Source organism: Bos javanicus, chromosome 17 (assembly GCF_032452875.1).
Source record: "Bos javanicus breed banteng chromosome 17, ARS-OSU_banteng_1.0, whole genome shotgun sequence".
Taxonomy (NCBI): domain Eukaryota; kingdom Metazoa; phylum Chordata; class Mammalia; order Artiodactyla; family Bovidae; genus Bos; species Bos javanicus.
Window position 1 is genome coordinate 62,047,953 of NC_083884.1, and position 14,986 is coordinate 62,062,938.

General features: G+C 45.7%; 1 protein-coding gene across 9 annotated transcripts in view; it reads right to left on the bottom strand.

The window, feature by feature from the left end:
- RPH3A (rabphilin 3A) overlaps nucleotides 1-14,986 on the bottom strand; it is a 293,375-nt gene that overhangs the window by 64,388 nt on the left and 214,001 nt on the right. For 8 of the 9 annotated variants that reach the window (XM_061384969.1, XM_061384968.1, XM_061384970.1 and 5 more), the window contains one exon: nucleotides 1,690-1,778. In XM_061384969.1, coding sequence (XP_061240953.1) covers nucleotides 1,690-1,760 — 71 coding nt within the window. In that variant the 5' untranslated portion in view covers nucleotides 1,761-1,778. Of the gene's footprint in view, nucleotides 1-1,677; nucleotides 1,779-14,986 lie in introns of those variants that run through there. The other variant, XM_061384973.1, reaches the window with a different exon arrangement.

Consider the following 14,986-nt stretch of genomic DNA (forward strand, 5'->3'; position numbering starts at 1 on the left):
GACTGACTCTGAGCTCCTAACTAGATGAAGAAGCTGAATCTGGGACCCCCTAAGGGAGCTCAGATCACATCCTTGGTGAGTAGCACACACTTCCTGGCAGAAGCAAATGCAAATCTCTCTGAAGAAAATATTCTCATGGTAGATCCCCAGGATTCTTACAGGTTGAGCTCACAATAAAACATTACTAAGCAATCATGATAAAGAAGCTGTGGTACATATACACAATGGAATACTATTTGGCCATAAAAAAGAACACATTTGAGTCAGTTCTAATGAGGTGGATGAACCTAGAGCCTATCATACAGAGTGAAGTAAGTCGGAAAGAGAAAAACAAATGTCATATATTAACACATATATGGAATCTGTAAAGATGGTACTGATGAACCTATTTGCAGAGCAGCAGTGGAGACACAGACACAGAGAAGAGACTAATGGGCAAGGGTGGTAGGGAGGGTAAGATAATGGAGAGAGCAGCACGGAAGCATATACACTAGCATATGTAAACTAGACAGCCAAGGGGAATTTGCTGTGTGACCCAGGGAACTCAAACTGGGGCTCTGTAACAATCTAGAGGGGTGGGAAAGGGTTGGAGGTGGGAGGGAAGTTCAAGACGGAGGGGACATATGTACACCTATGGCGAATCCATACTGATGTATGGCAGAAATCAAACCAGTATTGTAAAGCAATTATCCTTCAATTAAAAATAAATAAATTTTAAAAATTACCAAGCTTTCAAAAAATAAGACCTTTGAGTGAAAAATCTTCAGTGATGATAAACAACAGACGTAGATTGTCAAGGTCTTTAGGCGGTGGTACGCTGGTGAATGTTTAACAGTTGCACTTCTAGAGCAAAACCCCACTGAGGCTGATTTCGAGTACCTATGTGATATCACTAAATGCAAAGCTGGGAGGAAACATGCAGTACCATACTAAGATACAGTGTTTCACTATACAAGTATCACAGACAACAAGTAACACAGGGAATAGCAAAATGTAGAAAAATAAGTAAGAAATGATTAATGTTGAGTATTCACCACCTTTGTCTAATATAATTATAAAACTATACAACTTAATTTCTAGTAACAGTCATATTTAACAACCGACTTGCAAAATTCCTGCCAATTTAACAGCAGCTCTAAGGACCAGCATGATACAGAGCCAATACACCACCGATTCAGGTGTAATAATTACTTAATACAGAATGTGAAGTTATTTTTATGTGAATTTCCCAATTTTTAAATGATCAGGCCAAAACTAAAAAATACATTTCTGCAAGTCACAGTCAGCTGGTGGCCTGTCAGTTTGCAACCTCTGATTGAGTCCAACTTCCTTATTTAATTGATGATAAACTGAGGCCCAAAGAAGGAAAAGAGACTCACCCAGTAAATTAGTTCAGATTTAGGACCAGAATCAAGTCTGATTCCAACCAACAGGTTGGTGCTCTTTCCATTTCACGAGACCACCTCTCATTTAGGACATGGAGCTCAGAGTTTCATCTTGATACTCCAACTTTGCAAAGTAGTAAAATCAGTGGAGGAGTTTCCACATCAGAACTCCCACCAGCTTCTTTTTTCCCCCACCCCAGGGATGGAAGTTCTCTTTTTTCCCCTACTACTCTCCTCCTTCAAGTGTAGATCAGGACCTCATTGCCCCTAAGCAGATGACTTCCAGGAATACCCAGTGACTTACTTTGACTGCAGGGGTCGGTCACTGGGACACATCCAACGGCTTGAGCTGCTGCTGAACACGGTGTCAGTCATGGCTGAAGCCCAGCACTCCTGGAAAACATCAGCCCAGAAAGGTCATCATGCAATGGTCATTCAATCACTCCTTATTTCTCAGGTCCCTTGTCTATGTCTGAGTGGTATAGGGAAGAAACAGAGCTTCATCCAGCTTCTCCACTTTCCAGATGGGACCTTCAGGACCAAGAGGGAAATTGTCACATCCCCCTTTTGGCAAAAATGGATCAGAATGAAGAACTCTTTCCCTTTAATCTGTATTCCTCCCATTCATTTTTGATGCAAGAGGAAGGGTGCGTATGTGCATGCTAAGTCACTTCAGTTGTGTCCAACTCTCTGCCCCCGCCATGGACTGTAGCCTGCCAGGCTCCTCTGTGGGGATTCTCCAGGCAAGGATACTGGAATATTGCCAAGAATACTGGAGGGTTGCCATGCCCTCCTCCAGGGGATCTTCCCCACCCAGGGATCAAATCTGCATCTCTTTTGCCTCCTGCAGGTGGGCTCTTTAACACTAGAGCCACCTGGGAAGAGCTCTTAACTCCAATCCAGGTTATTTCTACTAGAGGATGTCATCTGGCTCATGTACTACTAGTCATCTTGGCCTTGGGTAGGTAAAAAAAAAAAAAAAAGCAAAACCCATCTCTCAGAGTTTTGAGGTCTCAAATGCTAGAGTCATCCCTGGCTTGCTTTCTTTTTAATACTCTACACCCAAGCCATCAGAAAGTCATGGCTTGATTGTCATAAATAGAGCCAGAATCTTCCCAATATTCTCTGCCCAATTTGCTTCTGTGCTGATCCAAATCTCTGCTGCCCCAGCCTGCCTTACTACAGGAGCTGCTTCACTGTCTCCCTGATTCTGCTCTTGGCCCACCTCAGTCTATGCTCCACACAGTGACCAGGGAGATGGTCACAGACATAAACCACAGCTTGTGAAAACCGCATCACCACAGATGGAATCTCCCGCTAAAATGTAAGCTTCTTGCAGAACTCTTCCTGTTTTGTTCTCTGTTTAATCTCCAACACCCAGCATAGCTCCTGGCATGGAGAAGGCATTTAGTAAATAAGTATTGAATGCGTGAATGAGTCTTCATCAATGCTAAGCAAGTCCAGCTGAACTTAGGCGAACTTGTGTTCTTTCTGGACCTCCACTCCTCCCTGCTCCCCCAGGTATAGCCAAAGAGTAAGGGGAAAGAGACCATGGAGATCACAGTTAATTTATTGTTTTAAAAAGTTTTGGAAGGTAGGTCATGGGGTCCAGTGGGTCCTGATTTCGCTAAAGTTCTTGTTACATCACAGTCCTTTTCCCCAGGAAGCCGAATAGATGAGCAATTGGGAGGGGAAAAGGGAGAGAACTATCTTTCCTATTCTGCAACCAGTGCAATTATTAAATATTCACGTGGCTGGGGTTGGGGTGGAGGGCTCTGATGTTTGGACACAGGAGAGGAAAGACCCCTTACAGAAAAGCCATTTCATCTGTTCCCAGGTGGTTAACATAATCTTCCTAGTATAATATGACCGTTTCATTGTTTCCACTCTGAATATAGAAAAAGGAGTGATGACTCCTATTGCGAAGGAAATATGTTGAAAAGAACCTTAACTTCTCATTACTGCCTGTGCCAAGAGCTGAATGAGGCTTCCCGGGCCCCCGGGGTCCCCTGGTCCCTGCTGGGGACCCCAGTCCTCAGTCCTCAGTAATGAGCTTCCTTGGCTGCCCTTGACTGGAACAGCCAAGCGCTCATTTGAATGCATCGCCTCCTGAAGCAAGATGCAACAGTGCCCTTGGAGGATCCCAGGAGGCGGGGACGAGGGGATGGGACAGGTGATACACAGTCCCCACCCAGGAACTCTGATCTCCAAATTCTGATGCTCGGAACAGACACCTGCCCACCTAGACCCCTGTCTGAAGATCACATGCTCTGTTAGAGCCAAAGCCAAATCTAGTGAGGCAGCGGCAAGTTCAGAAAGCATAAAATAATTACCTTCCCTGGAAGCCAGAGGCTCAGCTCTCTGCTGGGCACCACAGCAAAGGGTCCACCACAGCCCTGTTGTGAGTGCCAAGGAATGAAAGAAACAACAGCAACAATCACTAGTTCAAATATCAAGGGTTTCGTACCTGCTAACTGCCCTTCAGGTTTTATCTCATTTAATCCTCAAAAGGTCCACTTAGTCGGTTTTTCCAGTAGTCATGTATAGACGTGAGAGATGGACCACAAAGAGGGCTGAGTGCCAAAAAATTGATGCTTTTGAATTGTGGTGCTGGAGAAGACTCTTGAGAGTCCCTTGGACAGCAAGATCAAACCAGTCAACCTTAAAGGAAATCAACCCTAAATATTCACTGGAAGGACTGATGCTGAAGCTCCAATACTTTGGCCACCTGGTGCAAAGAGCCGACTGATTGAAAAAGACCCTGATGCTGGGAAAGATTGAAGGTAGGAGGAGAAGGGAATGACAGAGAATGAGGTGGATGGATGGTATCACTGACTCAATGGACATGAGTTCAGGCAAACTCTGGGAAATAGTGAAGGAAAGGGAAGCCTGCTGTGCTGCAGTTCATGGGGCCACAAAGAGTTGGACATGACATAGTGACTGAAAATCCTCAAAACAGATTTAGGAGGTAAATGTCCTTATCCCATTTCACAGATGAGTAACTGAGTCACAAAGAGTTCAAGTGGACTTCCCAAGGACCTTCTTGAAGCCCTTCAAGGAAGCAATCTAAATGCCTAATAACAAGCACGGGCTAGCAGGATGCTGGTGCATCTGTATGGTAGAGGGCTTCACAGCTGCAAAGAATAATGAGAATTTATGATGGATATGGATAGGTCAACAAGATTACTTGTCTAGTGGCAAGGCCAAGACATAGAACACTGTTCGAGAACAACACTATTGTGTAGAAAGGAAAGTGGGATAATTGCATGTTTAGGTTGTATATGCATACAGCATCTCTGAAAAGAACACACAAGAAATGGACAATACCGCTGGCCTCTGTAGAGGGAGCCTGGGAGGGTGGGCCTGAGATGGGAAGAACTGTCACGTGATACCCCTTTGTATTTGCAACCAGGAGACACTTTAGCTATTCAAAAACAAATGTATTTTTTAAAAGATAATTTCAAAATAATAAATTACTTCAATTTATTGGCTGTCCAATGCAGGTAAGATTAAGACTCTCTCCATGACCTCAAAGAACTGTCGTGACCTTCTGCCTGCTACTGTTCCTAGATCTTGGACCATGCTCCAGTCATGCTGGCTTTTCCAGCTGCCAAGTGTTTGCCTTTGCTGTGTCTCTGCCTGGATAGCTTCTTCCTCTTACTTTTGCATAGCTGGTTTTACTAATGCTCTGCTGGTCTCTGCTCAAATGTCACCTCCTCCAAGAAGCCTTCACAGACTCCACCCTCTAAGTCACTCCTCTCACTGCTTACTTCTCACTGCTTGTTTCCTCTATGATATTTATCAAGATATGTAATTATTATTATTTTTTAACTTATCCACTGTTTGTTTCCCCACCTATTCCTTAAGTTCCATGAGAACAGGGCCTGGGTTTGCATTTGTTCAGCAGTGACTTCAGTGCATGTGGAACCAACTTCAGGAAGCTTTGGTCTGTACAGTCGCACAGGGACCCATGTCTGGAAGCACCCTGAACTTAGAATGACCCTGTACTTAGATGAGCCCACACTTGGCTTAATGCTTTGCTGTCATCATCTCAAAGTGTCTTATAGAATTTGAATAAGGGGCCCTACGTTTTCACTTTGCGGAGTGTGGTATACAGTAGATGTTCAGTGAATCTCCACACAGGTCCTAGAGCTCAGTGAGTGCAGCAGGCACTCAGTAAATCTGCGTATAAGTGACAGAACCAGGCCTTGTTCCAGATCTGCCCACCTCCACAGCTTGGTGCTAACCTTTAAATCACCTGCATTTTAAAACGACTCAAACACCCAGTGCCAAGCCCAGAAAAGGTTCCAGAACCCTGCCTTTCTCCCTCTGCATTTTGTTCTACCTACTTCTCCCCTGGCTCCCATCAGCACTGTTTGTTAAGGAACGATGCCTCCATTCCCCAAAATCTCCAAGGTCTTCTGCTGGGATTAGTTGAACTGAAAAACAACAACAACAACAACCCTGAACATCCATTAAGCTTCAGAGTCACACCAGGTGTCTAAGCATGATGCGGCGGGGCTGGGCTGGGCCGGTGGCGGCCCTGCACGTGGCACTTCAGGGCACTGCAGGGACCCAGCATGGGCTGCAGCTGTCTGTGTGGAGTTCAGTGCCACCGTCAGTCTCCCAGCCCCGAGTTGGAATTAAACCAGATGCTTCGCAGCAGAACCCGCAGCCACCAGCTTGGATGGTGTCAAATCGGTTCCATCTCTGTGTCTCTTTTCCTGCCCTGTTCCTCTCCCCACGAGTCCAGCCTATCTCTACTCAATTAGGAATCTAGGGGCGGGGCCGGGGGGCGGGGGTGGAGCAATCACTCAGACTGCCTGATGGGATGGGATATGCAACTTACACCAAGGGCTCCAAACAGGAGTGAAGTGGGGCTGGGGGGACTTCACAGACAGCATCCTGGCTGCAAGTACGTTTTGTTTGGCCCGTGCAATAGTTTTTAAAAGTAAGAGTAAGCCAGTATTTTAAAGGCACAGGATTTAATTAAAAATACAGATTGCCAGCTTCTCTTGAGAAACGGGAAGAATTAAAAAAAAATTATAGAACATCTATTACTCTGTGGCAGACACTGGTCTAGGTACTATGGATACGGCATTAAAACAAATAAAAAAGAAAAATCTTTGTCCTCATGGAGCTTCCCTTCTAGTGGGGAAACTGTAAGTCAAATGAAAGCGTGTCAGCTGGTGATTGGGCGCTTTAGAGAAAAACAAAGGAGGGCTGGTGAATGTGAGGGAAGTTTGATTTTAAATAAGTGGTCTAGAGAATTCCCTGGTGGTCCAGTGGTTAGCGCTCTCACTGCCAGGGGCCTGGGTTCGATCCCTAGCTGGGGAACTAAGATTCCACAAGCTGTGTGATGTGGTTAAAAGAAAAAAGTGGAGGCCCACTGAGAAATTATATTTGAGCAAAGACCTGAAGTGGGTAATGGACTGAGCCATGTGGCTGTCTCGTGGCAGAGCATTCTAAGTGGAGGGGGAAAGCAAGTACCAAGGCCCTGGGGTGGGTATGTACCTGGTTAGTTGGAGAAATGATAAGGAGGGCAGAGTGGCTGGAGTGGAATGAGCAAGGGGGAGATGAGTGGGAGCTGAAGTAGCAGTGGAGGTCATGAAGGTCGTGAAGCAGTGGAGGTCAGATCATCAGGACCACTTAAGCTTCTACTCTGAGTGACATACAAGCCACAGAAGGACTTTGAGAAGTGAACTGAATATATCCTATTCTGTCTCAACCATGCATCCAGCTTTGATTATTTGACAGGCACTCATGGTTCCTACGGGAGATGGCAATGGCAACCCACTCCAGTACTCTTGCCTGGAAAATCCCATGGACAGAGGAGCCTGGTGGGCTGCAGTCCATGGGGTCGTGAAGAGTCAGACAGGACTGAGCAACTTCACTTTCACTTTTCACTTTCATGCATTGGAGAAGGAAATGGCAACCCACTCCAGCTTGCCTGGAGAATCCCAGGGATGGAGGAGCCTGGTGGGCTGCTGTCTGTGGGGTCGCACAGAGTCGGACACGACTGAAGCGACTTAGCAGCAGCGGCAGCAGCATGGTTCCTACATACCTTTGCCATGGCAAGGACACTTGGTCCAGTGAGGGAAAGATGGTGGTCTCTTGCCCCGCCTACTATACTTGACAGAGCTGAGCCTGCCTCCACCTGCCTGCAAGCCTTGCCATTTCGCGCTCTCAGAGCCCCAGCATCCTTTACCCCAGTTTCATCCAGGGGGTGCAGGCTGCTGATGGCTTCTCTTTGCTTCCAGAACCAGTTGGGTCATCCCCAGCCTCCCCTGAACCTGGCCAAATCTGGAATGACAAGACTTTGACTCCTTCCATGCTGAGCTGGTTGGTGTCCAAGATGAAGACAGAAACAAGTCTGAGAAATGCTCCAGATGAAGGCATCTCTGTGCTGCCAGCCTTGAAACACAGCAGATTCACTGTCATCTCCCCCAGGGTTCTCCCATCACCATATCACAATAATAGATGGTTCCATAAGCCCTCAAAAAAATCCCACAGGATTTTATGGGTTTTTAAGGCAGGCACAGAGCTCATCCCCCACTGCTGTACAACTCTGGCAATTTGCAGAGACCACGTTGTAAGGGGCCACAGTTGTCCTAGCCTATGCAGCTGCTCCATCATAAACTGGCCAGTCCCAGCTAACATACCAGCTGACCATAGAAGTGAACAAGCCCAGCCAAGATCATCCAAGTCTGGCCTAGACCAGAACAACCTCCCAGGTGGACTGAACCCAGTTCTGACTCTAAACAATCTTGAGATAAATAAATGGCTGTTGTTCTAATTCACTCATTTGTGGGTTGCTTTGTTATGCAGCAAGATCTGGCTGATGGAGCAGCCCATGTTGTGGAACAATTCCTGGCCTTGGATCCAAAGTCTGGGATCTGACCTTAGCTCTTCTATTCATTTCCTGGCATCTCATTTAGTCATTCTGGGCCTCAGTTTCAGCATCTGGTTAAAATGAGGATGTAAAAATTCCCATCTTTGTCATGCCAACTTCACAGAGTTTTGGGGAAAAGCCAAAGGGTTAATACATATGCAGAGGCCTGGTAATACAAAATACTTTTTAAGGATTAGGCAAAGAGGTCATTGTTAGTGTTATTTGAGGGTGCGGCTGGGGAGAAGAACACGTGTCTAATTTCTAGGTGTTTTTTAGGCCTGAGTGAGACACTGCAGTGGATACCTGGGGTAGACATTTCTTGCTTTTTCCTGTCCAGCACCTATCCCTTCTTTTTTTTTTTTTTTTTTAAAGTAACAGCACCCCCAATTTTCCTTTGGGAAACCATCCCTCTCTCCTATCAATCTGCGTGGCTCAGATGGAGATTACCCAAACCTGGTTCCTAAAGGTGGACCAAAGATCATCTCTAACCAATCAGTGTATTATATGCCTCATGGACTCAGGGATAGGCACATGTCCCAGTATGGACCAGTGAAGGTATACCCTAAGACTTGCTGGAACTATGTGGAAAGAAGCATTCTTTTTCCATTGTAATTGCTAAACTGATAGAACAGAAGCCTGGAGCTGCTATTGGTCACTTTTTCGCACCAGATTGGAAAGGTCTGTCAAGGGATGAAAGTGGAGTTGAGAGATGGAGAGTGACTGGTTCCTGATGACGCTGTTGGAATGCTGGATCCAGCCACACCTGAATCCCTCATGGTCTGTTTTGGCTACCATATGTTGAACATATGAACATATATGTTCCCTTTTTTTTTTTTCTCCTGAAGTCAAATTTGAATTGAATTTCTGTCATTACGACCCTCCTAACCTCTCTCTATGTGTCTTTATAAACCAGCTACCTTGGAGCAAATGGGGATCTCAAAGAAAACCAGAATTGGCTGAAGTCTGGGAGAAAAAAACCATCTTCATCCACCCACCCCAGCCAGAAATGCTCCCCGTTTACTTCAGAGACACTGCCACCCAAGCTGAGGTTATGCAAGAGAACAAGAAACATTTGTAATGCATCCTTACCAAGGCCTGCGGAGACCCTGCACTGACAATTAAAATTCAGTGACAATAAACAGCACTAATTAAAAGCAAAACTAAGTACTTAATAAGACAAATGAGGTGCCAGTACTAAAAGCTAGGATGAGAGAACTGGCATTAATTAAAAACAAAGACTAATTTCTTCCCTCCTCCAAATGGACTGCATTGTGTGTGTGTGTGTGTCTAGAAAATGTTTAGATTTATTAATGTACAAAATGCCATGGAAGCAGACAGGTTATGGGATTAGCTCTGTCTGGGGTTGGGGGTGGGGTGGGTCCTTTCCAAAAGGGGGAAGACTGGGACTGCTCCCTGAAGGATGAGCTGGAGTAAGCAAGACATGAAGATTGGAGGAAAAGATGAGGGAACAGAGTGAGCAAATGTTCAGAGGCTTCAATGGACATGGAATATTTAAGGAATGGAGAAATTCAGGGGGATGGAGCCTGGGGTGATGGTAGGGCTGGGAAAAAGGGAAAACAGAAAAGAGGGAATAGGTCCCAGTGATGAACCCCTGTTTCTGTGGGTCAACAAAGACAGTGCATAGCGTCTCCAGCACTCCCCACCCAGACAACCCCTGCTTCCAGTTAAAGATCCAGAGGCTAAGACCACATATTCTGAGCAGACAGTTCAGCAAGGTGACTTAGGGTATGAGTTGGGGGGGCCAAGTCCATTCTGCCATTTATGAGCCTGATAAGTGGATTCATCTTCCTGAACCTGTTTCCTCTTCTGTAGAGTGGAGACAATAATAGGACCCATCTCAAAATAGAATTGTGAAGATTAAATGAGATGAGGCCTGACACAAGTCATCCTCTTGTAAGTGGGAACTATCATTTATTTATGTTATTATTAATAAAAATATCAGTTATGTTTTCTTAAAGAAATGGGAACCCAACTTTGGCACGAGTAGGAAATGTCTCAGGATTCTTGAAGCCAGATTAGGTATGTGAAGCATGATAATAATGAATGATAGAAATAAAAACAACAACAAAATGCATTCTGTTATTATGATAAGAACAATATAATTGTACTAATGCAAGGATTATTTGAGAGTGCTATGGAGAAGGAAATGGCAACCCACTCCAGTATTCTTGCCTGGAGAACCCCATGGACAGAAGAGCCTGGCAGGCTACAGTCCATGGGGTCGCAAGAGTCGGATACAACTTAGTGACTAGATCATCATGGTTGTCATTAGTGCTGATAACTAAATATTTCTGACTTCTCACAATGCGATAGGATTGCTCTTCCCTCTCCCTGGAAAGCCGGAACACAAACTGTTTTGGCCAAAAAGAAAAAAAATTTCCAGGTGGAAACTCTAAAGCAAGTGCTCACATCACCACTTTCCCCTTTTCCTGTCCTGACAATCGTAGATGTATGAGGATGGAGCTCCCCCCTCAGTCTGGGTCCCTGTGTGAGGACAAATGCAGAGCAGACACCCACTGCTAACCCACCACATCCAGGTTCACGAGTGAGAAACAAATTTCTGTTGTCTCGGTCCTTGCAACATTGAGGATGGCTGTTACCACAGCACAACCTAACCCATCCTTTCTAGACTCACTGTGAGTGGGTAACTGTACTAAGTGTTTCATTTGCCATATCTAGTTGTATCTTCATAAAGATCCTAGAAAAAAGGAGCTTTTGTTACCCACTTTTACATATCAGAAAACTGAAGCCCAGAGAGGTAAGGTCATTTGTCCAAGGACACACAGTCAATAAGCCATAACAGTGCATGCACTCAAAATGAGTCCACAGCAGAAAACACAGGACACACACTGAAAGCAAGGCAGAGCATCCAGAATCGATCTTCCTGGGGGGAAGATGTCTCCTGCTAGAGGGAGGTGCCCCCATCATTTCCCTCTTTCCCTAGGTTATGAATCCCTCTGAACCCTGAGTCTACACACCCAAATACTGAACAATAAAATGCAAAGGCAGACACTATTAACAGAACACTCTTCAGGGCTCCCTGCACAGCCCAGCCAATTACCTGATTGCTTGATAGTGGAAGCTTGCCTTTGTTGTGTTGTTAATCGAGTTTATCTCTGCTCCAACTCCATTGTGGTGAGTAAGGAGAAGAGGAAAAGCTCAGGATTGATTTCTGCACTTGCACAGACACACACAGCCCCAAACAGGAAAATGTGATTAGACAGGTCTGCGTATTAAAACAAGTAATTTAGCTTAATGGCCTCTGGCTGCCACTCAGGCTCAAGTTGCAATACCATTCATTCTGATTAAAACTCAGTTGGAACTGACTTATTTGCAGCCCTAAACTAACTCTCCTCATGTCACAGAGACCACAAGTGTCACCCTAATCCCTCCTCTGCCTCAGGGATGAAATACTCAGAGCAGAGAGGGGCATTTATCCCTTTGAAAAAACCAGCATCCTCTCATCTGAGGGGCACTTTCACAAATCATAGATAGGAGACATAGCACTCCCATTTTACAGATAAGGAAACTGAGGCCCTGGTTTGCCAAGGTCACATGGTAGCAGGTAGAAAATCCAAAGATATTCCTGGATCTGGGTCTTGTATAAATGAGCCTTCTGACCACTCTGTTATCTTGACTATTGTTGCAAATAATACAATATTTGTTCTTTTAAGTGAAAGTCGCTCAGTCATGTCTGACACTTTGCGACCCCATGGACTATACAGTCCATGGAATTCTCCAAGCCAGAATACTGGAGTGTGTAGCCGTTTCCTTCTCCAGGGGATCTTCCCAACCAAGGGATCAAACCCAGGTCTCCCGCATTGCAGGCAATACAAGGGAAGCCCAAGCATACTGGAGTGAGTGGCCTATCCCTTCTCCAGCGATGGTGGAGCCAACCAGGTATAAATCCAGGTGTATCTTCCCTTGATATCAATACTCCTAACCATTACTCTGGACAACCACTCATATGACACAGCTGCCTAGCTAGATCTGGCACCAAGTGAAAGGTACAGTGAGGGAAAGTCTGGCATAAGGTAAAGGACAGCTCTTGGGTATTCCCTGGCAGGCCAGTGGTTAGGACTCAGTGCTTCTACTGCAGGAGATATGGGTTCGAACCCTGGTCAGGGAACTAAGATCCCACAAGCCACACAGTGTGGCCCCAAATCCCCCAAACCCAAACAAACAAAATCCAGCTCTTGTTAGAGCTGATACCATCAGAGGTATCAAAAGGAGGATGTGCTACTTTGAGAAGTAATGAGTTCCCATTCGCTGGAGCTGGTCAAGCACACACAGCAAAACTACTTGTTGGGACTGTTGTAAAGAGGGCTATGAGCTTTTCTGAAATGGCCTCTTTCTGCATTTGAAAAGGAATGGTTCAAGTTCACAGACTTTCCTCTTACGTGCGAGCAAAACTCCTCACATTTCACACGTCTGACTCTCATCAAGCAAGCAAGGCCAGTTTCTGTTTATACGACAGAAAGATTCAGTACTCTGGTCTCAGATGCGCCCTGCCATGGGAAAATGCGTATTTCATTTCATCCTTGGAAGAACAGGCAATCAGGGATCAGGAAGAGCTTTGCTTGCCTCTTCACCTCAACACACACAAACCCACACTCACATTCACTGTCACCCACACCCTCTACTTCAGTTCACCAATACCTACCTACACCCTGCTACAGCCCCTTCCTTCCCACAGCACATACTTAGACTTGCCCATCCCCATTGACAACATTCTGATGCACTTATGCCCATTCATACTCAAACCATACATCCACACACCTCTACCACACACACTCCACACACTCCTAACCACCCCTCCTCCCACACCCTCAGCACCTTCTCCACCCACAACACACCCACATTTGTGACAGTCACGCCCATACCCAACTGCATCTACACACCAACCATCTTCAGTTCCAACAACCCCCCACCCACACACACACACAACAGTCATTTTCACACATGGTACAAATTCCATGACAGAATCTCCCACCAAGAGCTCAGGCTTTGCAGTCACATGGACCTGGATTCAACCCCCAGCTAAACTTAAGCTGGGTGAGCCTGGAAAAAATTACTGCACATTTCAGAGCCTCAGTTTTCTTGAGGCTGTAAAATGGGGGCTGTAACAGCCGTTCCTTCATAGGATTGTTGAGACGCTGGAGTGGAAGACACAGCAGTAGAGAGCATAGGGGCTAGTTCTGGGCAGGGCAAACCCTCACTTGGGTCATCCAGGGGCTCTTGCAGAATTCCCACCCTCCAAACGAACACAGGTTACAGGTTCCCTGGCTGGGAAGGACAGTTTTTGCCTCAGATTGTCCAGCCATGCTATCTCCCTGGGATGTGGATTCTAAGAAATCTGAGACCAGGTCAGAAAGAACAAAAAGCTTCTCTTGGTTCCCATGAATAATAAATCTTGGAGACTTGGCTTCATCCACTCCTCTCTCCTGCTCTCCTGACACCAGATGGGGGAAGGCAACAGAAAAACGAATCTCAGTCAGTGTTGGCTGGAGAACCCAAATGAACCCCAAAGTTCCTGTTCCTCTCCCTATGTCCCCATGAAAACAGCCATCAGAGCAAGAATGGATGGAGCGGTCTGCAATATACAAAGTCCTTGGTCTTCACAATGACCTAGGCAGGTGGGTGTTATGACCTTCATCACTGGAGGCAGAGGAGTGCAGAGGTTGAAAGGTGCTGAGTTGCCACAGTTCAAATTACAACTCTGTCTCTTTCTAGCTGCATGATGTTAGGATAGTTACTAAACCTCTCAGTGCCTTAGTTTCCTCATATGAAAAACTTCATAATAATAGTGATAGTAGTATTATTTTGTAGGGATGTTGAAGGATTAAATGAGCTAATACTTGTAAAGTGTTTAGAATAGTGTCTGGCACATGGTTAGAATTAAATAAGGAGAAGTCTCCATTATATCCTGTCACATCTCCAGGATATAATGGCTGAGAATAACAGCTCTAATGGTATTTACCATTTACAGGGTGCCAGTGACCATGCTCGGAGAAGGCAATGGCACCCCACTCCAGTACTCTTGCCTGGAGAATCCCACGGACGGAGGAGCCTGGTAGGCTGCAGTCCATGAGGTCATTGGGAGTCGGACACAACTAAGCAACTTCTCTTTCACTTTTCACTTTCATGCATTGGAGAAGGAAATGGCAACCTACTCCAGTATTCTTGCCTGGAGAATCCCAGGGATGGGGGAGCCTGGTGGGCTGCCGTCTCTAGGGTAGCACAGAGTCGGACACGACTAAAGCGACTTAGCAGCAGCAGCAGCAGCAGCAGCAGTGACCATGCTAAATGATTTACGTACATTGGCTCATACTGTGCTTGCAAAGAGACATCATTGAATCTATTTTACAGATGGAAAGTTGAGGTTTAATAAAGTTAATTGGCCTTCCCCAAAACTGAATCAGAACCAATAAGAAGTAGGACTTCTTAGAAAAGTTGGGGAGACATGAAGAGAGCTTTGGCCCAAGCTACAGTTCAGGACCCCAGACAGCAGCACACGTTTAATACTTTACTTCTATCATTCTGGAGCTTCCCTGGAGGCTCAGATGGTAAAAAGCGACTACTTGCAATGCAGGAGACCCGGGTTCGATCCCTGGGTTGTGAAGATCTCTTGGAGAAGGAAATGGCAACCCACTCCAGTACTCTTGCCTGGAAAATTCCATGGATGGAG